Source organism: Herpailurus yagouaroundi, unplaced genomic scaffold (assembly GCF_014898765.1).
Source record: "Herpailurus yagouaroundi ecotype Mexico unplaced genomic scaffold, PumYag 29, whole genome shotgun sequence".
Classification (NCBI taxonomy): domain Eukaryota; kingdom Metazoa; phylum Chordata; class Mammalia; order Carnivora; family Felidae; genus Herpailurus; species Herpailurus yagouaroundi.
The window spans coordinates 42568324-42581446 of record NW_024412377.1 but is presented as its reverse complement, the minus strand read 5'-3'; the positions used below and the strand labels follow the sequence as shown (position 1 = coordinate 42581446).

The 13123-nt window shown below is 53.0% G+C and overlaps 1 protein-coding gene across 1 annotated transcript in view; it reads left to right on the top strand.

The window, feature by feature from the left end:
• Positions 1 to 1444: 1444 nt before the first annotated feature.
• The window catches only part of CSF1R (colony stimulating factor 1 receptor), a 29455-nt gene continuing 17776 nt past the window's right edge, over positions 1445 to 13123 (top strand). The window contains exons 1-6 of the mRNA XM_040497550.1: positions 1445 to 1659; positions 5545 to 5802; positions 6242 to 6526; positions 8176 to 8312; positions 8962 to 9121; positions 12907 to 13093. Of these exons, the coding sequence (XP_040353484.1) occupies positions 1512 to 1659; positions 5545 to 5802; positions 6242 to 6526; positions 8176 to 8312; positions 8962 to 9121; positions 12907 to 13093 (1175 nt within the window). The 5' untranslated portion in view covers positions 1445 to 1511. The remainder of the gene's footprint in view (positions 1660 to 5544; positions 5803 to 6241; positions 6527 to 8175; positions 8313 to 8961; positions 9122 to 12906; positions 13094 to 13123) is intronic.

Genomic DNA, 13123 nt, shown 5'->3' with positions numbered 1-13123 from the left:
ACCATTGAGTTAGCTGCGAGTTTTTCATCCATGGTTTTAATTAACCATGTTAAAGATGTTGCCTTATGTTCCTAGTTTTGTGTGTGTGTGTGTGTGTGTTTTAACATAAATTTTGTCAAAGGTTTTCTTCTGCATCAATTGGGATGATAATGTGCATTGTGTTTACTCTATCAAGGTAGTGTATCAGATCGATTTTCACGTGTTGAACCATCTTTGTATTTCTGGGATCCCACTTTAACGTGCTATTGTATTTGGTTTCCTAGTATTTTGCTGAAGATGTTTGCATCTGTATTCATCAGAGATATGGGTCTGTAGTTTTTTTTTTTCTTGTGATGTCTTTGTCTGGCTTTAGTATAAAGGTCCTCAATGAATGAGTTGAGAAGTGTTCCTTCCTCTTCTATTTTGTGAATGAATTTGAGAAGAATTGGGGTTAATTCTTTAAATATTTTGTAGAATTCACCAGTGAATCCATCTAATCGAGGGTTTTTCTTTGTTGGGGGTTTTTGTTTACAGATTTACTCTCTTTGCTAGTTATAAGTCTATTCAGATTTTCTATTTCTTCTTGAGTCAGTTTTGTGTAGTATTCATGACTACTTGAGGTTCAGAACACTTTCCTGGAAAAAAAAAGTATATATGAAATATATCACATATACCTGAGTACATGGAAAGAATGATCACTTTCCTGGATCAATGTTGTATTGGAATTTTTTTTACTTTCAAGAATTAACTCTAGAACCATGTTACTTAGAAATAAGAAGGAAAATACTACAGGAATCAATTAAAAGGAGTAAAAACAATTGACTCCAGGAAAGAAAGGGGCAGAGGAATGCTATTTTTCTGAAGAAATATAGCAACACAATTTGACTCTTTGTAAAAATAAACAAACAAATAATTAAGCAACGTAAAGGGAGTTCTACAACCAGGCTGCCTAGATCAAAATCCCACCTCTGCCATCTGGTAGCCATGTAACTATGGAGAAGTTTAAGATGCTTGATCTCTCCGAGCCTCAGTCTTTCCATTTGCAAAATGGGAATGGCAATAGTACCCATCACATAAAGGTTCTACAGGAACCAGAGGAATCAGTGAATGTAAAGGGCTCAGCTGGGGAGTGTCCTGTAAATAGAAGTTTCTTGCTTCTATCATGAAGCTCTCCCAGACCAACCTAACTTTCCTTCTGGCTAAGCCAGAGCTGTCTGGCCACTCTGGAGACCCCTCCCTTTGTGCTACTGACTGTCTGCTTGACCTCGGGCATGTCTCTTCTGCCAGGATCCTTGGGAGGTGGTTTCAGAAGGGCCCTAAACTTAGCCAGCTCCCCCAGGCTCAGACTGGCCCTGTCCTAGACTCCAACCCCTCCCCCTGGGGGTCATGGCTTTGTTTTCTTCTAAAGACCCAAGATTTCCAAACTCTGTGGTTGCCTTGCCTAGCTAAAAGGGGAAGAAGGGGATCAGCCCAAGGAGGAGGAGGAGGAAGAGGAAAACAAGAGAAACAGCCGGTACAGCAGAGAGGAACGTATGCCCAGTGGTCCTGGTCACTACGGAGCTAGCGCTGAGACTCCAGGGCCTTGCCCACCCCTCTGCCCTGCATCATCCTGCTGCCTCCCCACTGAGGCCATGGGCCCAAGGGCTCTGCTGGTCCTGCTGGTGGCCACAGCTTGGCATGGTAAGACCAGGGACTCTGGGGGTTGGGGGGGGGGGGCAGAAATGAGTGACACAGGCGGCCCCTGTGCAAGGACTCTGTAAACCCCTGCTCCTCACGGGTGTCCCCACTCTGTGCCTGCATCTCTCCCAGCCTGGACTACAGGTTTGCAGGTATCTGCTCTGGAAAGGCAGCGGAGGAAAAGAGGGTATGGGTGGGGTGGAACCAGCCCAGCCAGGGCTGTGGATCCATTCCAGCTAAGATGTTGGCTCACCATGTGTCCTGAACAAGCCCCTGATGCTCTCAGGGCTGCTGTGTCCTCATCTATCTAATGGCAGGTGTTGGGGGCAGTGGTGAACTAGACTAAAACGATGCTTTTCAAACTTTGCTATGCATACAGATTACCTGGGGATCTTGTCACAATGCACATCCTGACTCAGTGGGTCCCAGGTACAACGTGAGATTCTGCACTTCTAACAAGCTCCTAGGAGAGGCCAAAGCTGCTGGTCCAGACCTATGCCTAGTAGGGAGGCCCTAGAGAGCTCCTGATGGCTCTGCCAATTCTGCCAGCCCATGAGCCATGGAGAGTAGGCAGGACCCAACTTGGAAAGGCCAGAGGGGGGAGGATCATTCCTCCAGAGGCTTGGGGAAGGGGCTGGAAGGAGAGATAAGAGGTTAGCCTCTCTGGCCCAGGGCTCAGGTGAGGTGAATTTGGGAGGAGATGAGAGGAGGGCTTGGGGCAGTGGTGGGGGGGGGGGCTGGGGGGAGGGCAGTGAGGGACTCCCTGGCCATAACCCTCCCAGACGTAGGCTGCTACCCTGCCTCCAACTCGCTGGTAGAGCCACACTGGTAAGAATCTCCTTCCCAGGAGGGTGCCTAACTGGAGCCGAGGGACTGGCGGCCTGGCTTGTAGCTACAGTTCTATTTGATCACATGCTTATTTGGAGGTATCTTGGGCCAGGGTAGGGCTGGGGTAGGGTGGGAAGGCAGCATCAGCTCTGGCCTCCTCACAGTTCTGGGGCTGCAGGATCCTGGGGAGGAGGTACGTCTAGTCCCCGATGAGGAGATGGCCCACCCCACTGAAGGTCTTTTTCTGACCCAACGTCTCTGGGCTTGAGTGTGTCTGGTTGTTTTTGTTTTTTTAATTGAGATGTAATTTACTTGCAGTAGAATGTACAGATTCTTAAATATACAGCCTGATGAGGTTTGACAAACATATACGTTTGTGTACCCACCATCCCAATTAAGATAAAACTATTCCCCTCTCTCTAGAAAGTTCTATGGGTTTTATTTCACTGCCTTGTCCTGTCTTCGTGCCCAGAATTTGCCCGTGGAACCCTGTTGGGGGTGGGGAGGTTGTCCAGCCTCCAGACCCAGAAGAAGGAAAAGATGGGAGGCAGCAAGCTGGAAGCCTCAGCTTTTAGCCCAACAGACCAGTCATGAGTGAGTGGTGGGTGAGGGCTGCTGTGAGGGAGTCAAGGGCCAGGCTCTGAACACCCTAGAGATGGTTAGAGGCTCCTTAAGATCTCGGTCTGATGAGGGGGCTACGTCCCAGGCCTTGGAGTGCCATGTGTGTGTGGGTTGAGGGAGAGGAGTGGAAGTTGGGGGACACCCTGGGAGCTGAGATGAGAGACAGGCACAGAAGGGGACCTTGGTCAGTGTCTGCCAAGCCCCAGCCCCCAGCCCAAGGAGGACTGGCCTGAGCAGGCTCTCCCCACTGGCCAAGCCAGCAGGGGGAAGTTAGGGGCAGAAGTTGAGGGTGTCAGCCTTGCTCTGCATGAATATCCGGGACAACAGGACAAGACAAAACAGGACACATTTCTCTGACCACATTTCCAGGAAGCCGAGACAGCCACTAGAGAGACAGGGCAGGGGAGGGGAAGGGAGAAGGTGCCTGTGAGACCAGGCAGGTGCAGAAGGGGACCATAGCAAGAATCACAGAATCCGAGATCGCCGATGGTACGGTCACAGACTGTGACCTTTAAAGGTTCAAAACTTTAGATATTAGAGTGTCAGGACCAGAAGGGGGGTTAGAAATGTCTCCACTGAAGCAGTAGTCCAAGCCACCAGCAGTTGACTGAGACAAGGACTGCGTATTACCTCATCGAATCCTCCCAAGACCTCAGAGGTGGAAACGGACTAATCCCATTGGATGGAAGAGCAGCTGAGGGTCAGAGAGGATAAGTGACCTACCCAGCATCAGGGAGAACCAAGTTTCAGACCAAGGGGGTGTGACCCCATAGTCCAAGCTCTCACCTGCAGTAAAACCCCGGGGTGGGGGGCGCCGCACTGCTGCGGCTGTAATGGGGCAGCACCAGCTCTGTTGGGATTTGGGGACAGCCTGCCAGAAATGGCACCTGCCCCTCTCCCTGGTGGTCACGTGGCCCAGGAGGGATAAAAACCCCCAGGTGTCGGGCGGGCTTGGCAGAATTCACCAGTTCGCTCAATTCTTCATGCTGATCAGAGGCTCAGGCAGAGAGGCAACCCGCGCCTCTGATGGGTATAAAATCAAAACAGAACTTGAGTCATCCTGAAATAATTTGACAGGGAAGATCTTTCCAATTTTGAAGTCTGTGGTGGGGATGGGGTGGAAATAACCATTTGAGGGACTTTCGTGCAGGACAGTGAGACACCCTGAATTCAGCCAATTCCCTGGGGGGAGGAGTGTCCCTGTCCCTGTCCCTGTCACTAGAGTAGAGGGGTCAGATTCATCGGGAGCACCCAGTTGGTCAGTGGGAGAGCCAGGCCCTGCAACCCAGAATGTTCCAGTGTGCGGCAGGCGGCACTCCCTCTCCTGGGGGGTCTCACCCCTGGAGAGGGGACAGTAGCCAGGAGGGCCAGGAAACAGAAGTGAGAGCGTCCGTGGGGGGAAGGGCTGCAGGCTGAGCGGAAACGGGGGGCCGGGCTGGACGCCAGCAATGTGCTTCCGCCCACACAGGCTCAGGGGCGCCTGGCAGCCCCCCCAAGGCCTTGAATCAGCTCTCACTTCCCTCCTTTGCCCCTATTTTCAGCCCTGGAAAAATGCTGACACTGCAGAGGCAGCGGGCCTTCTTCCCGGAGGGCCTGATATGGGCTGCAAGTTCTCTTTTCTCCTTCAAGCAAATGTTCCTTAAAAGAGATTGGCTTCCTAGTAAACAGAGCAGTGCTGGGGTGCTGGGCTGGACTGCTGACCAATCCTTACTATTTATTTGGTGACAGGTGAGGTCCCAAAGGCTTTCCATGCATTTAAACCTCCCAGCATCCCAATAAATGGGTACAAATTGTTGCCTCCATTTTATAGGTGGGGCAACTGAGGCACAGAGCCTCTGAACCATCCCCCTGTGCTGCAGACCAGATGTCCAATGGTGGGAGCGGGCATGACAGAAGACTCTCAGAACCCTTCTAACACTGCTGGGCTGAGATCCTATGATCCTTTTCTTCTTTCCCATATAGATTAAGTCAGAGGACTTCGCCATGAACATTCCATCCATTTGTCTTTTCCTTTGCTTGTTTGAGTCCCCTGCTTGGAGCCAGGTCCTGGGCTTGGCACAAGGGATACGGCTCGCTTTGTCCATGGGGCCGAAGGGGTCAACCCCTGGGGAGGCTGGGAAGACTGAGGCAGGAGTCTGGGGGAGACCCCGTGGGACAGGAGGTGACTAGAAGCTGAGAAAGCTCCCAGTCTCCGTTTCTCAGAGGAGGGGGCTGCTGGACATCAAGCCATCTCCAAGCAGGTTTGAAGTGGGGGGGGGGGAGGCTGAGCACATGACAGAGGGGACAGGGACTTGTGTAAGGTGATTCCAAATCACAGCTGAATGCCAGCACTCGCACCACCCCTGCCAGGGCACTCCCCATCTCAGAGGCCAGGATCATCAGACCAGGAAGCGTCTCCTCAGGCCTCACTTCTGTCTATTTGCCACCCCCCAACCCCAGCTCAAGGGGTCCCAGTGATACAGCCCAGCGGCCCTGAGCTGGTCGTGGAGCCAGGCACAACAGTGACCCTGCGATGTGTGGGCAACGGCAGCGTGGAATGGGACGGCCCCATCTCCCCGCACTGGAACCTGGACCTCGATCCCCCCAGCAGCATCCTGACCACGAATAATGCCACCTTCCAAAACACGGGGACCTATCACTGCACTGAGCCTGGAAACCCCCAGGGGGGCAATGCCACCATCCACCTCTATGTCAAAGGTGAGGACTCTGAGCCCACCCCCAAGAGGCCTGGCCCAACAGGTCCCACTGGGAATGGGCGGGAGGGCTGGGCCCTAATATTCACAGCCATAAGAAGCCAGTTCCACATGTACTGAGCGCCTGCCATTAACAAAAACCTGTTCAGTCCTTCCAGTTTGATGTACTCCTCATAATAACCCTGTGAGGTAGGCTCCATGATTACAGCCATTTTCCAGAGGCTGGTGGGGTTGAGTCATTTGCCCACAGTCGCACGGCTTCAAGTAATAGGGCTGAACCTGGCTCCAGTGTCCCCACTCTAAAGCACCGGCTGAGCTTCTCTGGTATTGTGTGACCTCAGGCAAACGATCAGCTTCTCTGAGCCTCCCTGTCCCCAGGGTTCAGGGACCACTCGGCCTGGTGGAGGGAGGACAGTTGTAACCCTGTATCCCCTCTGCCCCAGACCCTGCTCGGCCTTGGAAGGTGCTGGCCCAGGAAGTGACGGTGTTGGAAGGTCAGGATGCGTTGCTGCCCTGCCTGCTTACTGACCCAGCGTTGGAGGCAGGCGTCTCGCTGGTGCGGGTGCGTGGCCGGCCCGTCTTGCGCCAAACCAACTATTCCTTCTCGCCCTGGCATGGCTTCACCATCCACAAGGCCAAGTTCATTGAGAATCACGTCTACCAATGCAGTGCGCGAGTAGACGGCAGGACGGTGACATCGATGGGCATCTGGCTTAAAGTGCAGAAAGGTGCGTGGGGCCGGGAGGGCCAGAGAGCCGGCAGACGTACGAGCTGCGGCAGGGCCCGGGCCTGATGGAGAGTAACGGGGTGCCCCCTTCTTGGGCCTCTTCCTTCCAATTGTACCTGGTCGCCCATGGGGCACCTGCTGGGAAGTGACCTCAGCTCGTGAGACACGCTATGCAGATGGTCTCACAAGGTGATGGAGGAGAGGGTGTGTGTGGGAGGGGAGGCTCTCTGAGAAGGTGCCATTTTATTCGAGCTGAACTATGAATGATGGGGAGCAGGTGGCTGTGCGAAGCTGTGCCTCGGCAGAGGAAACAGCAGGTACGAAGCCATGAGGTGGGAACAGGCCCTGAATGTTCCAGGAACAGAAGGAGGGCCCAAAGCGGCCCCACACCCTCAGACATGGATTTCCCACTCGGTGCCGGCCTGGTGCCAGGTGCTGGGCACACGCAGGAAGGGTGGGGAGCTGAGTGCTGGGGAGGTGGGCGTGGGCACACAGGAAGGCTCTCACTGTGGGGGGTGACAGTGGCGTGGTGAAATTTCACTCCTTTCCCCCTTGCCCTGGCTAGGCTGATGGACTGGATTCTGGTTTCTGGAACGATTGGTGTGAGTAACAGGCTCGACACCTGGGCTTGAGACAGGAATCAGGTCCCTGCAATGAGGGCCAGGGAAAGAGTGGCATGGTTGGCCCAATGCCCTGGGGTTTTAAGGCCATGAAACCTGTTCAGGAAGTCACAGGACCCCACTATGTGGACAGAGGAAGTCCTTAGGTCTCTTTCCCCGCACTCCATCTGGCAGGGCCCTGGAGCCCTGGTGACCTTGGATGAGTCCCTTAGTGTCTCTGGACCTTGCGAAACTGGATTAGATCTTCTTCCAATGACAGCAATAGCCATGAACTTTAATTCAACACCTGCTCTATATCAGGCACTGTCCTGGCCGCTGGGGATGTCGCCTTTGGGGATTTGACATCTTTCCAGGAGAAACAGACTAGAGAGCAAATAACGTTTCAACTGGGATGAACAAGAAACCAAGCCGGAGAAAGCTGGATGTGTGTGGGGTGGGGTGAGGCGAATTCAGCTGACTGGTCACAGACGGCTTCTCTGAGCGAAAGATCTGAAGGAAGAGAGCGGCCACCCACTCGCAGCGTTGAAGGGAAAGCTCCGGGAGGGCGGGCGAGTGTACAGTGTGTGAGGTGGGAAGGCCGGTGCGGCTGCAGGGTGGTGAGCACCAGGCGGCAGGTGCTCAGCGGTCAGTAATGGGCCCGGGCTTGTATCCCGAGAGTAGTGGGAAGCCGCCCGATACTGGCCCAGGACACAGACGTGACGCAATTTACATTCTTAAGAGCTCACTTGGGCTGCTGTGAGGCATCTGGGTTGTACAGGGGTCAGAGGGGGAGTGGGGGCCTTCCAAGTGGCTGTTGCAGGAATCCAAAGCAGAAAACGGGGTGACACTGGGGAGAGGTGAGGTGATGAAGGGAAGTGGACTTCAGAGAGTCTGTACAAAAGACAGGATTTGCTGTCTGGGGCCTCAAGGCTGACCCCCCACCCCCAGGATTTGGGATGGGAGCATGGTGGGGGCCCCAGCCAGTAGCCTGGCCCTGAGCAGAGCGACGGCTCAGGCCTGGGTGTTCATGGGTTGCTTCCCTTGGCCTCAGACATCTCCGGGCCTGCGACGTTGACGCTGGAGCCTGCAGAGCTGGTGCGGATTCAAGGAGAGGCTGCCCAGATCGTGTGCTCAGCCAGCAACATTGATGTTAACTTTGACGTCTCCCTCCGTCATGGAGACACCAAGGTCAGTCCCTGGGGAGACAGCAGGGTGAAGTGTGCCCACCCTGCCAGCACACCAGGCCTGGCAGGACCGAGCCCAGCCTCGCTGGGAGCTGGCTCTCTAGACTGAGGGCATGGGCCAGGCCCAGAGAGGGGAGTGCACCCGTTGCTCGTCAGCAGCCGATTCAGGACCAGGATTCAGGCTCATGTCATTGAATCTTGTAGGGGAAGGGAGGTGGTACTCTACCCCCTTGTCCCATGACCTTTGCCCCAGCCTGTTGACAAGAGTCAGAGGTCAGTTCATTTCTGACTTAGCAAGGGGTTCCTAGGCCACCTTGAAGCCCAGGAATATAAAGGTGAGAGGGAAGCAGAGGGAGTAAAAGGGAATGGTTTGGGGCTGCATCTAAGAGCCCCTTCCTGTCCCACTGTGCCTATGTTGTGCCAAGCACAACTCTACCCCCATTTACGTGTAATCGTTCATTGTTCTTCACTACAACCCTAGGAGCAGGGGCCAGTGTTAGTGCCATTTTACAGATGAAGAAACTGAGGCTCAGAGTTCAGTCCCTTGCCCAAGAAAAGGCAGATAGTAATCTTTAAAGGCTGAGGATTTGAACCTAGAGTTTTCTAATCCCTCAACAACCCTGGTATAGCATTTCCATTCCTTCTGGCTACAGCTCACAATCTCTCAACAATCCGACTTCCATGATAACCGTTACCAAAAAGTCCTGACCCTCAACCTCGATCACGTGAGCTTCCAAGATGCTGGCAACTACTCCTGCACGGCCACCAACGCCTGGGGCAACCACTCCGCCTCCATGGTCTTCCGGGTGGTAGGTGAGCATTAGGGTGATGGGGGAGGGTTGACGGGGATCCCGAGGTGAGGGGGTGTATAAGGGGATTGGGAAGGAGGGGGCTGATGGTGGAGAATGAGGAGACGCTGTTAAGAACACCTGCGCTAGATTTCCCTTATCTTGGGCCTGGCTAGGGAGCCACACCTCTGGAGTCCTTCCCAGATCCTCCCCCAGAATCCCTCGCTTCCTCCCTGGAGCTCCTACAGTGCATTACTGCATTTTGTTTTGTGATCGGTGTCCAGGAGGGACCTACTTTGCGGCTCACTCCCTCATTCATTCCTTCATGCCTGCAACACTCACGTCAGATGGACACAGGAGCAGACAATGCTCACCCAGTGTGATCAGGCAGGAAGTACGGGGTGTCCTGGGAACACCAAGGGGTCCCCCAATCCTGGCTTGGACAGTGTGGCCTAAGCTAGGCCCAAAAGAATGGAGGTAGGTTAGCTAGGTAGAAGGGTGGGAAAGGAAGAGGAACCACACCGCGTATGTCAGGCCCAAAGGTAAAGGGAGTGGAGGGCATTTCAGGCATCAAAAGAAGTTGACAATGGCAGGGATGTGGAGGGGTGTGACAAGTGGCCAAGGAGGTGCAGAGATGGAGGCGGTATCCAGCCAGTAAAATGGGCGGGTAGTTTGCATCATATCCGGTTGGAAGTCATTGAGAGCTTTAGAGGAGAATGGCGGGATCAGGCTGCGTGGTGGGGTGCTTCGTGGCGGCCGGGAGCCCACACTCCCAGGCAGCACTCCAAGCTGACCCTGCTAACGACCAGCAGCTTGCTCCACTGCAAAATGGGATACTAACGGTATGAGCAGGAACTGTCTCAGAGGTTTGTTGTGAGAATTAAGTGAATCTGTAGATATGCCCTGGCACAGAGTAAATGCTGCCTAAGTGTGCACAGGAGATGTTATCTGAGAAGGCCAGTCTGACGCCCTGTGCACTGGATGGAAGATCAGAGGCTGGAGAAGCAAAGGTCAAGACAGGCTGAGTCATTTGGGTCTGGCCATGACTTGTGTATTAAACGAGGGGTGGAAGGGAGAGAAGCATGACAGTCACCACCATGATGGCACCCGCACTAGGCTAGATGCACAGTAGACGCGACCTCTGCTGTGGGCCCCACTCTGTGCTGGGAGCTGTGGGGGGTAAAGGAGGAGAGGAGCCCAAAGAATTGTTCCCCAGTTAAGAGTTCTAATCCTATGTGTTTTCTAGTGCACGTCTATAGTAGTCACTCAATAAACGTTTGTGTCCATGAGCACTTCTGGTCAGACAGTGTTCTGGATGCTGAGGATACAGCTGCAAAGACACGGAGACCCCTGCCCACATGAAGTTTGTGCTTTAGTTGGGAAAAGACAGCAATGAGCAAAATAAATCCTGAAAACCAAATCAATTCTATAGGGTTGCTATTTAAAATCGGGTGGTCACCCCCTCTCTCTCTGCCCCTCCCCCACTCGTGCTCTCTCAAAAATGAATAAACGTGAAAAATAATATTAAAAAAAGGGGCACCTGGGCGGCTCAGGCGGTTAAGTGTCCGGCTTCGGCTCAGGTCATGATCTCACAGTTTGTGGGTTTGAGCCCCGTGTCGGGCTCTGTGCTGACAGCTCGGAGCCTGGAGACTGCTTTGGATTCTGTGTCTCCCTCTGTCTCTTCCTCTCCCCCACTCATGCTCTATCTCTGTCTCTCAAAAATGAATAAACGTTAAAAAAGAATTTTAAATCGGGTAGTCATCAAGGAAGGTCTCACTGGGAAGCTGACACTTGAGCAATGACTTGAAGTTGGGGAAGGGGTAAGCCAGGCAGATATCCTGCAGAACAGAGCTCCGGGCAGACGGCAAGCACTGTCCTTACGGCAGGACTGTGCTCACCACGCGCAAGGCACAGGTCAGCCGGTGTGGCTGGCGCAGAGTTCGGGAGGAAGAGTGGCACAAGGTGAAGTCAAAGAGGGAGGGGGCAAGGTGGCAGATTCCACAGGGCTCGGCTCGGTGAGCCCATGTAAGGACTTGGGCTTTTCCCCTTGAGAAAGATGGGGTGCCCATGGGTGGGTTTGAGTAAAGGAATGTGACACTCTCACCCACTTTGTTGAGGGTGGAAATGGAGGCGGGGTGGGCAGTTAGGAGGCTACTGCAGTCGCCGAAGCTAGAGGTTACGGTGGCTTGATAAGGGTGGTGCTGAAGGAGGTGAGAGGATGGATGCAGGATGGATAGATAGACGTTCTCTGTCGGAGAGAGAAGACGAAAGCCTCACCCAGGAAGCTCACAGATTAGTTGGATAGAAAAGATGACCAGCCGAAGGGAGAGGCAGATGCGCAAAGTAGTGTTGATGTGGTACATCATGAATGTGCCGTCTAGAAGGGTGGCAGGAGTCCAGAGGAGGGAGAGCTCCCTGTGGCCTGGAGTGGTGGGTGGAGACCCCCTGATGGGGAGGAGCCTTGAAGGATGAGAAGGATCTAAATAGAAAAAAGGAAGAGGACAGTGTTCCTGGCGGAGAAAGTGGCTTGAACAAAACCTCCAAGCTTGGCTGGAATGGCTGCGGTGTGGTGTGTTCATGGGATGTTAGGAGACCCAGATGGGTGGGGTGGAGCATTGTGTGTGTATGTGTGTGTGTGTGTGTGTGTGTGTGTGTGTGTGTGTAGGAAGAGGGGAGACAGCTAGATGGGCCTGAGGAGGAGAATTGATTGAAGAGAGCCTTAAATGCATATCTGTATAGTGGAGGTGATGGGAACCCACAGGGGCTTTGGAGCAGGTACATCACAGGGTAGAAGAGTGAATATTAGATTTTACGGAGCCGAGTAAGGAGAGGAGCCCCTGTATATCATCTAGTCCAGAGCTTTTTGCAAAGTCTTGGGGGATTTAAGAAAGCATTTCAGGGGCTTCCATTAGAGGCATGGAGAAGCTGAGTACATGGGGATTCTTGCCATAGCTCCTCTGCCTGAGACTCAACCACGGCAACTTGATTTTAATTCACGCAAGATTTAATTAGAAGAAACTAGTCAGGACTCTTTCAGGCACAGGTAACAGAAACCAACTTAAGCAGGCCTAATCACGGGGGGATTTTCATCAGCCTTATAGCTAAAAAGCCCATGGATATGAGCTTCGGGTAAATTGGATCTAGTTGCTTCTAGTTGTTTCTCAACTCTCAGCTGTACATTTTTCTTGTGGGACCCCTAGCAGCATCAGGCTTGACAACCCGAGTGGAATTAAGGCTTCTCCTTTCTCAGAGCTCCAACAAAAATCATGGAAATAAGTGTCATGGACCCATGGGCACAAGTGCCTACCCCAAACCACTCACTGGTGTAAAGGGGGCATCACCTTGACTGGCTGGCCTGAGTCACATGCCCGCTTAGAGCTGGATGCGGAAGCCTCGCTGCCTGAACTATTACCAGGAGAAGGGGCAATAGGTGAGGGCATCTGAAAAAAACAGCAGATTTTTATGTTTTTGCTACTGAAAAAGTTTCAAAGAGTTGCAACAACACAAATATACTCAATCTCTTTGTTATACAGATAAGGAGGCAGAGGTAGCAAGGAGAATCAAAATTTGTCCAGGTTCTCCCAGGGACTCAGTGAAGAGAAGAGTTTGGGCTTCTATGGGGCAGTGGTAAGCAGGAAGATGTCAGAGGGAAAGTTTTGGTTAGAGGTGGGGGCTGTGTGCCTGGCACATAGTAGGCACTCAGGAAGGGTCCAGCTGAATATGGCTGAATGAATGGGTAGATCACCAGTGAACAAACCAACTGAGACATCTTCCCACTAATGCCAGATCTTTATGTGTTACGCTTTCCAGAGAGTGCCTACTTGAACTTGACCTCTGAGCAGAGTCTCCTCCAGGAGGTGACTGTGGGTGAGAAGGTTGATCTCCAAGTTAAGGTGGAGGCCTACCCAGGCCTAGAAAGTTTTAACTGGACCTATCTGGGACCCTTCTCTGACTACCAGGACAAGCTCGATTTTGTCACCATCAAGGACACATACAGGTACCACCTATCAGCTCCCATCTGGAGAGC